At 34.4% G+C, this 15,779-nt stretch overlaps 1 protein-coding gene across 2 annotated transcripts in view; it reads right to left on the bottom strand.

The window, feature by feature from the left end:
* The window catches only part of LOC145289986 (uncharacterized), a 188,790-nt gene that overhangs the window by 54,836 nt on the left and 118,175 nt on the right, over positions 1-15,779 (bottom strand). For both annotated transcript variants that reach the window (XM_080136453.1, XM_080136454.1), the window contains exon 4: positions 7,871-7,924. In XM_080136453.1, the coding sequence (XP_079992579.1) occupies positions 7,871-7,924 (54 nt within the window). The remainder of the gene's footprint in view (positions 1-7,870; positions 7,925-15,779) is intronic.

Genomic DNA, 15,779 nt, shown 5'->3' on the forward strand with positions numbered 1-15,779 from the left:
TTTTAAACTAAGTGTTTATCAACAAATTGAACCACGATCAATTTTAACGAAAAAATTCGAGGGTATATGTACTTGTTACCTTGGATGCTTAATGCAGACAAGATGAAAACGCCTCACCCCGCCTTCCCTTTCATATTTGGCTTTCACTTAGCTAATTTTTATTTCCTGTATGCATTCTGACATAATTTAAGTAAAGAAAGATACTTTCATTATTACTGATTTAACCAGCTTCCCCTCCTTAAAATAATACGTGTCTAGAACATAATTTTCAGAAAAAGCGGCAAAAACTTTTTTCCGTTTTTTCTTTCCTTTCTATTTTTCTACGTTTTTCTATTCAGTTTCCATTTTCATTAAATGAGTGGCCTTGAGTAAGACCAAAGGTTTATTGTCGGCTGACGATGTCTTTTTAGATTGAAACAGAAGATTTATTGTAGCGACCTATGGTAATTTTGTTTACCTAACTTGAATAAAATAATATATATATATATATATATATATATATATATATATATATATATATATATATATATATATATATATAACACGAACTCAGTATATTACATACAAGTCTATATATATATATGTATGTATATATATATATATATATATATATATATATATATATATATATATATATATATATAGAGAGAGAGAGAGAGAGAGAGAGAGAGAGAGCGAGAGAGATTCTTTTTTTTTCATGTTGACACATTGTCAAATCTATTTAATTGTTGGCAACAGTCTAAGTTAAAACACGTTGGCTTTGATTTAGTCTTTAAAATGATAAACACACACACGCGCATATATGTGTGCGTGTGTGTGTGTGTGTGTGTGTGTGTGTGTGTGTGTGTGTGTGTTTATCTTTTTAAAGACTTTAAATCAGAACCATTGTGTCTTAAATTGTTGCCAACAAATAAATGGATTTGACAATGAGTTATCATGAAAGCAATAACATATTCCCACTTCGTATAATTTATGCACTCTTCTCATAGCAAATGATCTATTTGAAGACTTTAAGGTCATTTAAACGTTTGTATTTACAAAGCTAGAATATTGTAACGTCAACTAACAAACAGTTGCATTTTCTGGACGCATATATGTTATTTTTTGATGTGAGTACGTGTACAAAAATTATTGATATATTTCTCTTTTTAAAATAGTTTTATCATAGAACGTGTACACAAAGCTGTCGCTAATATTTATGTTAATAAAGCAAGCCCTTTTTCTTAATCCAAACGCACTGAGTCCAGTAGAGAACAATCCATCGCATGAGAATGAAAATAGAGTGGTTAAAAGCTGTTATGGCCAGATGGGACTACAAAACTAACTCGACCATCTACAAATGTAAAGAGGCGGACAATACAGTGTAACATTGCCTTGCCTGCTTTCTATTATCCAACCAGCTTGAAAAATCTTGCAGAGTTCAACGTGTTTTCAAACAGTCTAATCTGGTAGCACATGACATGCAAAGAATGCTAATAAAGAAATAACATTAAAAATCCGTAAAAACTGGCAAATTATTTATTAACACTTGTTTTTTTTTTATCATTATGTACATTAGAAATTTATTCTGGTAAGTACAGTTTCTTTCACTATATAAAATAAATATAGCATATTTTTATAACTGCTAAAAGTTATATCCCCAAGCAAGGTTGTCCATATTGCACCAAAACTAAAGATAGCGCTTCATTATTGGTTGTCTGATGTCCCTGCATACCCTAACCCTAACCCTGCATAGTTGTGTGGGGATACGTTTTAAGATCATTTGTTACCAACCTTGAAGAGGTTTATTTCTAACCACAGAAATAACAATTACCTTTTTGTATTACCTATAAGCTGCCTGGTAGTGAATTTCCTTGCAATTTCTTTTGCTTTTCATATTGCCAAAGTAAACCCGAATAACAAGAAATATTACGTGGGTATACCCCACCTCTAGAATTTAAAACTAGATATTATGACCATAGAAGTATATTCAAATATAAAAAATGCAAAATAAAAACAGCACTAGCGAACCACTACTGGATACTAAAAAAAAAATGGATTCTCACCGATAATCGAGTGGAAAATAGTACACAAAAACAGTATATGTAGGAATTTAGACGACCCATGTAGACTATGTTTGAATGAGAAATTAGTTATCCGAAAGTTATTAAACTGCAAAAGTGAAATAGCGAACGTATGCATACACAAAATAAATTTTACCTTAGGATAACAGCACATAAAAAATAAAATAAAATAAATAAATGTATATGTAATAATAACAATAACACTAATAATAATAATAATAATAATAATAATAATAATAATAATAAACAAATTAATAAATAAATAAACTAATACCAAAAAAATTAGCAGACACATCTAAATACACCCAGATTAAAACTAGGTCACCTTCTAACACACAAAGAAAATGGCAACTATTCCCTAAAAATATGAATAAAAAAGTGGTGAATTACTGGTCAAGAGAATCTCTACCTGATAAACCCATGACCATTGACTGCCATAAATGGGTGAGTGAATTACAAAGAATCTTATTGGCTAACTAGCAAACTCAGTACTAAAAACATGCAATGACATCAATTCTATGCAATAGTTTGACGAATCCTCATGAGGATGAAACACAAAATTCTGTGTAGCTTAATAACCATATATATTTTTAAAACCTCCCCTTCCCCCCTCTCTCTCTCTCTCTCTTTGTGTGTGTGTATATATATATATATATATATATATATATATATATATATATATATATATACACATTCATGTGTGTGTGTGTTTATTTAATTGTGACTTTATTTATTATTTATAATTAATAATACTAATATCATCAAAATATAAGAATTTATACTAGAATTGTCTGCAAGAACCCATAGCATAACGGATAAAGTACTTGGTGAATTTCAGTTATAAGTTACTCTCTTCTGAAAGTTGAAGGTTTGATCCTCAGTATAGGTGACACTCAAAATACAATTGGGAATTACTTAAGTGTTCTATCCGGTCGTGGCTGACGGAAAGAAAACATGTTATTCCCGTGAATTAAATAAAGGGCTCCGTTCAAAATTTCATGCAACAACCAAAGAATGAGATGATTATTCAGGCGTGTATTGAAGAACATCATGAAGGCTACATGATCCAGGTTCAAATCCGACCTGAATTTCGAGGTAGATGCTCAGGGCGGCTTCTTCAAGTGAGATGTATACAACAACATATCCTTTATGAAATACACTTTGAATATTAAGAATACATCGATTATTGCTCAAGACATGGCGTTTTGTTTTCCTTTTTTTTTTTTAAATACCCAATTTGTTTTGAACACAATATGTAGATTATCTATGATTGTGTTATTGTTGCTGATGTAAAAGCACGACATGTGATCGTTTACTTGGTTCAAGGTAATTTGGTGGACATATTTACAAGGAGAATGAATTCCCATAGTACATTTACTAGTAATGAAATCAGTTTAGTAGACATTTGACAGCAATGCAATAAATCTAAGTCTAAGTGGCACATATTTATGAGATGAACAAACAAACAAACAAACAAACAAACCCAACACCAATGACCTCATTGACCCTAATCTCATGTCAACACTCTAATTCCCAACCGCTTGCACGTGTAAAAATCACTGTGCACTACTTGCAACGTCACCACCTGAACAAACAAAAAACAGGTGAAGTTCTACATCTCTTGAAACTAAGAAATAAGAACATTGTATATCATGTTAATAAAAGTAACATTCTAACGTTATTCTTCTGTTGTAGGTTTCATTAGAATAATAACAATGCAGCGAAGTTCATTTCAGCTAATGCATATGCATATGTGCATCTTGTATATGCATGTGCACATTTACGCAGTAAATTTTGTTTCGAAGTGATGTATTGAATACAGTACCGATGGTGTGATCGTTATTTTATACCGTGATAGTTTTGTTGATTTTTGAATGAATAGGACTGTTTTGCCCCCTCCCCGCTTATTTTTCTCTCTCTCTCCTCTCCCCACCACTTTATCTACTTATATTAGACTAGCGGAATCATCATCAACAGCAGCAGCAACTGCAGTAGCAGAATTTGAACTGAAACAAAAACGTTTCTATTTAGATCTCTTGCCAAAATATATTTTTATATTATACTATAAATATAATTATACTAAAGCCTGAATTAATATATTTCTCATTCTGTGGAATTTCCACGGGTCCTGCTAGTAAGTATTATTATACTAAAGCTCTAAAAATGTGCAAAATATGTATTACTTTCTTTTGGATCATTTTTATTGTTCTAATTAGTCGTGCTTTGTAATTAGCTGACCCATTTCTAGCTATCACTTTTACTTTTTGTGACGATATGCTGTTTGACCCATGCTTTAATTTTATGCTGTGTCTATCATTCTTAATTCCACCACTCTTGCTGTTTATTAACAGTTACAGGTGACAAAAATAGTCTATTATAAACGAATATCACCACAAGTAGTAATATCATTTAACTCGTAGCTGGAGAGAGAAAGCGAGAACAAAGAGTAAAAACGGACAGGGAAAGAGAGGGGTATATAACGAGCAAAATGGGACTAATTTTTTTATTTTGTTTGTTTATTTTTTTTTTAATTTAACTGGCTTTTCAAACAGTTTTCCTAGTTCAAACAATCTAATCCGAGCTCAATGGCTAACCCTTAAGACCCATACATTTCTAGTATATATTTTCTAATAAATAAAACTTAGTCTGTTGTATTTCCGGTGTTAAACCTAAAAAGCGATCAATATTTTAATATATCTAGTAATGTTCTACACCATGTTCTTTACATGAATATTGTTCATTATTTTATTTAAGATTCTTTCTGAAAATACTTATTCCAGCTAAGAATACAGTTGAGATATTTTCCCTTATATACCTAAACAAACGCGTTCACCACTAATAAACAAATGATTGAAAAAATAAAACTTCGGTATTTTTCATCTATTTTGGCTAAAAAATATTCATTTCTTTAAATTATTAGTTTATCATAATACGAGGTAAAATATTCTGTGTTCAAACTTCCATTTACCCACGATTGATATTCCATTCCACAAGGGCTAAATTAATTTTCTCGACTGCTACTTTCTTAAGGATTCAAACAGCTTTTCATCATCTTGCAATCTTACAAATATGGAACGACTATTTTAATAATTCTCTTTAAATTTACAATCTATCACATCTTGTAGTTATTTTTACATTTCTTAACGCTTTTGCTGCTAATTTTATGATGTCAATTTGTTTTAAATATAAAGGGAGCGAAAAATTCCTTATTTGTTAATAGAAATATTTCAAACATTCTTTATCTAAAATGGTCATGACAGGTAAATTTTCGTCTTAAACTGTTTTGATAATATACAACCAATACAAGTATTAAAAATTTATAAATACTTTCAATTAGACACTTGATTGCTGATTACAATTAGATGTTCAGATTTCGAGTATCAGTTTCGATATGCTTGTCGACATATATTTATAACTCATCAGTGTAGCTGAACCTAGCAATCAAAATCAGAACCCTAGAATCTGAAGCTCTATAATAATAATAATAATAATAATGATAATAATAATAATAATAATAATAATAATAATAATAATAATAATAATAATCATAATCCAAGGATGCATTTGGGGAGGCTAGCAGGTTGCATTGACCGGGGCGTTGTGAGGGTGGCATTCACCATGATAGGGGTAGTCTGGTGAATCCAAATGATACAAATAATCAATCCTCATCTAAAAAATTTAAAAACATCTGCAATGGTTATCGAAAGAGGTGGAGAGTATTGGAAATCTGGGGAAACTTGTTGTCCCTCAGACTCCAGAGAACACCACTAGTTGTTCTCAAAGAGTAATCTCTGATAATGACCTGTGTGACTACTCCTAGTGAGTAAATGATGATGATGATGATTGTGGTGCTCAACCTTACTATAAAGATTGGGATCATATATTTCTCGATGGTTATGCATGAGTCTTGAACTGACGTATATCTGCACTCTTGATTTGTCGTATTTGATTTTCTGATTGATGTATTTTGTTTCCTCTAATTACTGAGTTGTATTTTCTTCTGGACCTTTTATGGGATCACAACACTAGTGACAAGGATTATTAAGGAACTCGGAACTTATGTCACCCACAACACTGGCGACAATTCTTAAGGAACTTTTTACTCAATAACCTTTAAAAGGACGCCACAGCCCAGGTGACAATAATTATTTAAAATCATTTATTCCACGAACTTAAAACAGTATCATCCTCAAAATTAAAAACATTTATTTTACATATGTGAAAAACACACTAAAAAAATTATTTTTTTTTCTTAGCAAAAAATAAAATAAAATAAGAAGGGTTTATATCTTCTTTGCTTCTAATGTTAGCAGCGTAAGATTGTAATTTATAGAGCGGTACTTTTAAAGACACCTTTTAAGCATGGAGGGCTCTAGTATTCTAGATTTGGTTAACTATCTAATGGATTAGCAGCTACATAACGAAGAAAAATTACATCTTCAAGTGAAAAGACTATAGCGACAATAAAAAAACACACGAAAGACTACTGCAACAACAGCAAAAGTTTGAAGAATTATTATTACAGTATCAAATAAGGGTAAAAATACTGAGAACGAAAAATGCTTTTTCACAAAATGCTATTTGGAGTGCAATTGGCAATTTCATATATTCCTCAGAAAATGATAAAACCTTAACTTCATATTTCAGTGGGTACAAAGATCTATATAAAATAGATTGTGAAAAATTATCAAACTCTAAAGAAGCTTATCTACTACTCCGACAATTAGGAAGCACTAAACATAGCAAGTTCGTGGATTATAAAAAACTATCGACTTAACTATTTCTGAAGCTATTAAACTTCTAACAGAATTATTTAGCCCTAAAACTGCCCTGTTCTACAAAAGATGGAAATGTCCGCACTGAACAAGAAAAGACAATGAAGTGGACTTAACGTTTACCTCAGTCATACATAAACACTATGACAGGTTCAAATTTTCAAAACTCTGCGTGGATAATGTTGAATAAACCAACCATGCTAAAATCCAACAAAATTACCAGATCGGTGATGGGTATGAAAATTAAATTCGGGGATGAAATTATTGCCAGCGTTACTTTTAACAAACTTACAAAAAAAATTAAATCTAGGTGTAAAAAAATACTGACAATTTATTTGTCACAAACTAGATGCAATAATTTCTGGGATTTACCAATTAAGGCTTTTTGCTAGAAAATTTAAAGTCTAGCGACCAAGTAAAAAAAAACAAAAGAAGAAAGAATTAAAGGAAACCATTCTTGAAATTTTTCGGTCGACCTTGATCGATATTAAAAATGGCAGCAAAATTTGAACAAAAATATAACATCCAACCAATATTTAAGAAAAATAAAAGCAATGTAACTTTCATCTTCTTGGAAAAAAATAAATGAGGAATCAGACTTCAGTTCGGACTGAAAAAGAAATTTAGCTTTGTGCCAATTTCTCAACCGGGTTAAATGCTGCACTCAAGAATTACCGTTATCAACTGCCAAGCCCAGGAGAATTTTTTCTGAAATTAAACAGAGGTAAATATTTTTCAAGAATCGACCTTAGTGATGCTTACCTCAAAATAAACGTAGAAGAGAATTCAAAATTACTATGTATAAACATGCATCGCTGATAATACAAGTTTGAAAGAATTGCTTTTAGTATCAAAGTCGTGCCAGAAATTTTCCAGAAATTTTACTGTCAAAATCGTGCCAGAAATGTTCGAGAAATTTTCTAGTTATTAAGATGTAAATGATTGTGAAATAATCATTTACATCTTAATTACTGGTAAAATTTATGAAACAACATCTGATATTGCGTATTTATAGAAAAAACATTTACTTACAAAATGGGGCAGAAAATGTTTGGCCTTCAGCTGATATTCTTGATGCTGTTTTACCTGGAATTAAAAAAATCATCATCATCATCATCATCATCATCATCATCATCATCATCATCATTTATTTTATGTCTGGAATTGAAAAACAACAAAAATAACTTTGTAATCATGTAAAATCATCATCATCATCAGCTGGTTCTCCCAGATCAGGCTGTCTTAAGATACTGACTTCCTGACCTAAAATGCACCAAACATTGATGCTATTGTTTTTGTTTTTCTTTCCCTTTGCAAAACTCAATCGTGTTCTGCAAATTGAAAACCAAAAACCACAATTCTCCATTGGAAAAGCAAAACATAAACCAAACATAATGAGTTTGGAGATATAAAGAATTTGAAGCATAAAAAATTTCCAAAATTATTGGATTCGGCATTAAATAACCCCAAAAGAATTGATATGCCATATAAATTCAAGATATTTTTCCATTTAAGTTACCTCAACGATTTTCATGGCAGAAGACCGTGAGCATAATCATCTGCCTTAAAAAAGGGAAAAGTTGATATTTTATTCAGTTAAATGATTTTTTCCTTGAAAAAAATTAATCTTGCCATAATATTATTCTTGATATCAATAATTAAAAGAAAAAATAATAAGTGACTCACACCCAGTTGCCATCCATGAAAGTTTTAATAAAATTCACAATCTTTTGCCATAATAAGAGGGTAGATATTTACTTGCTTCCCACCTCAGCAAGATGTGACACAAGGTCGGAAAGTGGGGAGTATCAAATCAGTGCCCCTACAGAAGGAGCACTCTGACTTAGCAAAAATTGCCTGGACAGCTCCGTCGGCATTCCCCAGTAGAGACGCCTCAGGTAGTAAGCGATAAACTTACTCCACCCAAAAGCCGAGTGGCAAGTCCTGGAAGGGTGGATTTCCTAGGTACTATCCAGGCGGCGTACCTCAGTCCAACAAGTACTGGGCCAGTTCCTGACTCCTTACTTGCCTAGCTGATTGTCAAGAACAGATTCTTGATTGTACTTTCTATCTAGGTCTCCAAGCAACTGGAGCAGCGAGGAAACCATCTTTACACAATAACAAGCATATTAGGAGGTTATGACAACGAAGTTTTAGCCGATTTTATTTCCAACCATTTGTGATAAATATGAACCAATCAGATGCAAACAAAATCCAAACACATTTCTTTCGTTAACCTCTCTAATACTAACTCTAAATTTGGGTAGCAATACGAAAAAATGTAAAATATCTCAAAATAATAAATTTGTAACAAAAAAAAAATTTGTTAAAATTCTTTTTTTTACAAATTTAAATTCAAAGAAACAAACTATAATCCAAGTTACAATATTAGTGTCGTCATAATCATAAACATTAATTAAGTGATTAAATATGATATATGTGTGATGAGAACGGTCACACAGAGGGAGGGTAGGTTAAGATATTTATGAAATAAACCGAACATAGTGATATTGGGCAAGAAGGAAGCAGCCTTAGCAGAAATTAGTGGTCACAATGATGCTGTGTTAAACAGAGCTGACAGGGAAAAGATTAAGAAATATCAAGATCTTACATATTTACTGAAAAGAAATTGGAATCTTTGGAAGATCTCCATCATTCCAGTAATTATTTAAAAAAATTTTTTTTTTATTACATTTTCACCCCAAACAAGGCACATCGCCACTTTGGTGTAGGCGGCTACTATCAGGGGCAACAACTACTGGGGTACTATGTTAGAATTTGGGCAGCAAGATGTCAGTTCACATTACACTTGAACTTCTGCATGTCAGTACAGTTGGGGAAGCAAGGATCTGGAATGGAATTCCAGAGTCTAGCGGTTCTGGGGAAGAAACTATTGGAGTAGAAAGATCTTTTACATCTAGGGATCTCTACCATGTGGGGGTGGGATTTAGCTGCCTGTCGGGTTTGTCAAGGATGTCTACATCGTGGGGGCACAAGTATCTGCAGTCCGCTAGAGCATTCACCAGTAAAATACTTGTAGAACAGGCAGAGGAATGCAACGTTTCGTCGATGGGCGAATGGTGGCCTTATAGAGGTACAGGATACTTTCGGGTGTTAGTAGTTTTCTAGCACGGTAGAGAGAGCCTACCTTCTTCGCAGCGGCCCTGGCAAAGATTCATATGTCAAGATGACCGAGCGGTCTAAGGCGCCAGACTCAAGGAATTATAGGACCAACCGAACTCATGAAAGAGAATTTTAAAAATTACCTGGCAATTATACCTGATGAACCAAGTGCAAGAGAGAGTCAAACAATTGCACTTAAAGCGAAGGTTAGAATCTTAAAAAGATTTTTCGGATGGAATGTATGAGATAGTAGGTGAATATCTGCTTGGGTTCTTGCTCACGGTGCTGCAATTAGCAGATGTCATCAGAAAGAACTATCATTTGGTCATTGTTCTGATATGAGCTTCTAAGTTCACATTGGCTTATTACTTTCACATAGATTTGTTACTTTTGAGGTTTGAAACGATTTTCATTGGTTGAAAACCCTTTGAGTTAACACGTTCCTATGAAAATTTTGCTTTTAGGAGTGAAGAGGGAAGCGAATTCCAACAAAGCAAAGAAAGTAAGAGTGTAACAATTAGAGCCACATGCTTTTTAGCGTTTATAGGAATCACTTTGTGATTAAGTCACTTCCGGTTTGGGGATGGGCGCAACAGCTAACGCGTCACTTTTTTTTTTTCACTTTCTTTTCCTCCTTCGCGGTACGGATTTGAACCTGCCTGCATACCACTACTTTTTTTTTTGCGCTTGCAATTTTCCATTTTTTTTTTTTGCACTTGCAATTTTCCATTTTTTTTTTTTTTTTTTTGCTCAGCCAACATATCTCCACTTTCTTTTCTGCCTTCGCATCACGGGTTCAAGCCTGCCTGCCTACTACAACTTTTTTTTTTTGTTTAACACACAACTCCAAAAACCTGGGCAACGCCAAGCACCTAGCCTAGTATATAATATAAATCTCACCTGTCTGTTTAAATGTATGTATGTATGTATGTATGTATGTATGTATGTATGTATGTATGTTTGTATGTCTGCCTAAAACTTTCGACAGAGGAAATCGGTATCATTTTGAAGTAGGACGCTTCGGAGTACAAATATCAAAAAATTGCAAAAACATTAATTTCTTCACCCTTAACTGGGCTCTTTTCTACAGGGAAGGTCGGTTTTTTCGCTGACATTTTTTGCAATTCATTCAACCCTCGACGTTACATAAAAAGCGTTATTTCGACCACCCGTGACATCACAACCATGGTAGGCACATCAGTAAGACCGTTTCCTTTTTTTTTTCACCTCCTTTTCCTCTGGTGCGTTACAGGTTCGAGCCTGCTTACTACTCCTATGTTTTGTTTTGCTCAACCAACACCCTTACGCACACCTCCACTTTCTTTCCCACCTTTGCATCATGGGTTCGAGCCTCTTGCCTGCCTACTACAACTTTAAAAAAATTTTTTTGCTCAACACACACCTCCAAACACCCGGGCAACACCGAGCACTGAGGCTAGTAACAATTAAACGACAGTAAGATGTAAGCATGACACACAAAATAAATAACACACGCTTTCCTATTAATATATAGATCATACTATTAGATTACTCGTAACATTTTTTGAGATATGCTTTGTTTTAAATTCCACCCTTGGACAAAGAGATAAACTGACATAGAATAAATTATTATGTTTAACGTTTTGGGGTCATAAAAATAAGAACACGTGTGTCTTTCACTTTATATATGACTAGCAGGACGCCCGGCGTTGCCTACTTGTAATATAAATTTAAATATGATATTTTAATTTGTTCAAATTGCGTATTTATTATAATCGTATAAAGAAAATTCTCTGTGTATTATTAAATTGTACCTGATATAATGTGGTGATTTCAAAAGTAAAAAGGAATATAGCTTAGGTGCAATCAGCTAAAATCGAAACCAAAACATTCAGCCTTAGTCGTTACCATTTGAACTGTCATCAGATGGGTAAGAAATAATCCACTGTTAAAAACTTTCTCCACTCTTTATCTATGCCTAAATCAAAACGTAGATTCCATGAACAAAGCTTCTTTCTTAGAACTGCACGCCTGTCGAACTCTGTTCCGTCTGCCTGCTTCCCACCTGACTACAACCTGGATGTCTTCAAGTCCAACATAAACAAATTCCTGATGAATCGCCCCCTTAAGTAGACACTTTATTAAATCTCCACACTAACGTACTGTACTTACAATAACCCATATCCCTGAGTGGCTTCCGGGCCTTGATAAGTGGTGACCACCTTGTAAAAAAAATAATAAATTGAGATGCAAGTCACTTACTACCATTCGCTCAGTGGGTCAATAATTGAACTAGAAAGTGAATAAAGAAAAAATATGTGGCAAAATGCGATTAGCAAATTTCATCCAATTATTATCGATTGCTATACCTAGGCAAACATTCATGTCAGGATTTGTTTTTTCATTCAGACTATTAACACAGTAAATACAAGAAAGCTTTGCTCTAATTAGAAAAGAATAAGTTTAATTGATTTGGTTGCTTTACGGCATATCACACAATACCTACATTAAACGATTAATGATATACAAGTTGAGTAGGAACCCAAACGAGGCGGCCATTTTGTCACAACTAGTTTTTGTCTCCTTTTCGTAGCAGTGATAATTCAAAGTTGTCTTCAATATTTATTTCCCTTTCACGGTAGGAGAATGTGACACAAGAGTCGGAAAGTGGGATTTGAAAAACCAGCACGCTAGAGGAAGAGCACTCTCACCTGTAAAAAAAATGCCTTAGCAGCTCAATGGGCATTTCCCAGTAGGACTACCTCAGACGATTAGCAATAAACTAATCTTTTCTCAAAAAGAGAATGCAAAGCATGGGAGGACAAACCTCCTAGAACTGCACAGTCAACAAAGAAAAAAAAACATTTCAATAATGGTCTATACTCTGCTGACTTTAGTGCTAAGGGGGGGGGGCGGCTGTCTTCTTTTTAAATAAAACTGTGGAAAATATTATGTTCACAAAAGTCGATTGGCCTTTCTGTAGGAGAGGATGCATATCAATTAGAATGTTCCCAACCACGATTTATAGAAGAGATTGAGAATTGTAGATCCGTCGTCAAAGAATCAATTAAAACCAACATTAAATGAAACATCTATTTTATTTTTCCCGATTTATGGAATAGGCCAATTAAATCCCTTCTCCACGTTAAGAATAGATTTAATAATTCTCTTCAAACCAGTAAGTGAATCAATTTTAATTCGTTTCTTGTATTTTTTTGAGGGTGAAAATTATTTTAACACTAAACTAACCCTAACCGTGCAATATTACCTACCTTTCTCAATACATTTATGCAGACATTTACCAGCGCATGTCAGACCCAAATTAACCCACTTTTTGTGATCATAAGGGTGTTACGATTTACGATACAAAAAGATTATTTTTATCTTTCTCATCTGACCTTCACAAACACACCTCACAGATAATCCCTCTCTTCTTTCAACCTGCCTGCTATGAAAATGCCTTACCAATATGTGCATGCGCACAAACACACTTTACACGGTATGTAAGACTTACCCTCTCAACTTAGACACATAAATATTCACACACATCACTTTCTTATACATTCTCATGGACATAATTAAATAGCCAACATAATTGGGTTCATGAACAATACATCGTTTTGTATACTTCGTTGTTTTTGAGTTGTTATTTTGTTTCCATTGTTATATGCTTGTATTATAGTATATATAAACGTATATAGAAGAACACGCGCTTTCAAGCATCAAACATGCTATTGGAGGTCTGTCGTGTTCGAAAAAGACGTTTTGTTTTGGCAACTCATTTGTTTTAGAGCTGGCTGTGCACCGAAAGTCCATAGTTTATATCACTGCTGTTGATTCTCTGTGGCACTGATCTCTGGCAGCAATGATCTTATGGCGATGAGCACCTTCAAAGGTGACAGTATATCTGTGGACGGTGGCTCATCAGTTTGATCAATCACTTATACAGTCTTCCAATTTCTTTAGTCTAAGTTTGCACCACTGTGGATTGGTCTTAACTGTGTCCTTGCAGTGTTTTTTTTTTTTTGGACAACCATGGTTTCTCTTTCTTTTCTGAAATTCTCCCTACAAAAAGCACCTTGGTATATGGTATTCTTTCATCTGAATGACATGATCTACCCACCACAGTTGGGCCTGGATGAGCATATCTCACTCCCTATCACAAATGGTTACGTTTCCAACTCGTTTCCCTGACGAGCAAGAACAACACGCATCACTTCTAGATCTGTTTCTGACCACAGTTCCCGAGGAGTGTATAACAAATGTTGACAGCCCACTCGGGAACGCTGATCATGCAGTGATAATGATCGAAAACTGAAGAGCCAGTGCTCAAAACAACGAGATATTATAAAAAGCCAGTGCTCAAAACAACGAGATATTATAAAAAGCCATCAGAGATTTTATCAGAGATGCCCCATGGGGAAATATTTTTTCTCTGCCTGCTGAGCAGTGTGCAAATGAGACCACTGCGAAGAAGGTAGGCTCTCTCTACCGTGCTAGAAAACTACTGACACCTGAAAGTATCCTGTACTTCTATAAGGCCACCATTCGCCCATGTATGGAGTATTGCTGTCACATTTGGGCTGGTACATCTGCTACTAGTTTCTCGCTCCTAGATAAGGTTCAAAAGAGAGTCGCCAATCTGATAGGCCCTGAACTGGCATCTAAGCTTCAGCCTCTGTCCCAGCGACGAAACGTTGCATCCCTCTGCCTGTTCTACAAGTATTTTAATGGTGAATGCTATGACGAACTGCAGACACTTGTGCTCCCACGACGTAGACACCCTCGACAAACCCGACAGGCAGCTAAATCCCACCCCCACACAGTAGAGATCCCCAGATGTAGAAGATCTTTCTACTCTAGTTTCTTCCCCAGAACCGCTAGACTTTGGAATTCCATTCCAGGTCCCTGCTTCCCCAACTGTACTGACATGCAGAAGTTCAAGTGTAACGTGAACCGACATCTTGCTGCCCAAATCCCAACATAGTACCCCAGTAGCTGCTGCCCCTGATAGTAACCCCCTACACCACAGTGGCAATGTGCCTTGTTTGGGGTGAAAATGTAATTAAAAAAAAAATACACTCTATGTTTGATAATTTGGCTTGATTCAGGAACTTAAGATTAGTAATGCAAGCTTACCAACAGATCCCCAAATGGAATGTACAACACGCATGTAGAATTTCTCCATTTTTTTATGGGTTTGTAGTATAGCGTCCATAAAGGAGGAATGGAAGTACCACTGCATTGTACATTTTTAGTTTTGTACTCAAACGTATGTTGGGCTAACTTTGTTCTGGAGGCCATTAGAGAAAATCGTGCTTCCTGGATATTGGAAGTGTTCCACCTTCTTCACATTCTTCAGCTGAGTGTTGTCAATGACAATGATTGAGGTTTGAAGGTTTGTTTCTGGTGCAGATTGACAAACGTTAGGCTAAACAGTTTGGAGGCTTCTAAAAAACAGTTTAGCATCAATTGCATATGGGATTCAACATCCACCACTAGAGCAAGCACAGTCGTCAGCAAAGTGAATCTCTTGGATGAGATCTAGAGAGTTCTTCATCTTAGCATTGAGTAGGTGCAAGTCAAAAAGGGAGTGAATATAGACCTCTTGCTGCAAGTCTTTCACTGCATAAGACAGCATGCAGGTGAAGATTCTCACCCCGGACCTCCTCAACCTAAACCGATTTTACATTTATATGCTTTAATATCTTCTTCCGTTTTACATTTTTTTGTGAGTTTTTAAAAATTTGGGCACACAAAAAGAATTTGCATGGTTTAATTTTAAAAAACAGGACAACTTTAAATTGTTATTGACACGAAAAACTAATCATGGGAAAAA

This window comes from Euprymna scolopes, chromosome 2 (genome assembly GCF_053919585.1).
Source record: "Euprymna scolopes isolate OS-2025 chromosome 2, ASM5391958v1, whole genome shotgun sequence".
Classification (NCBI taxonomy): Eukaryota; Metazoa; Mollusca; class Cephalopoda; order Sepiida; family Sepiolidae; genus Euprymna; species Euprymna scolopes.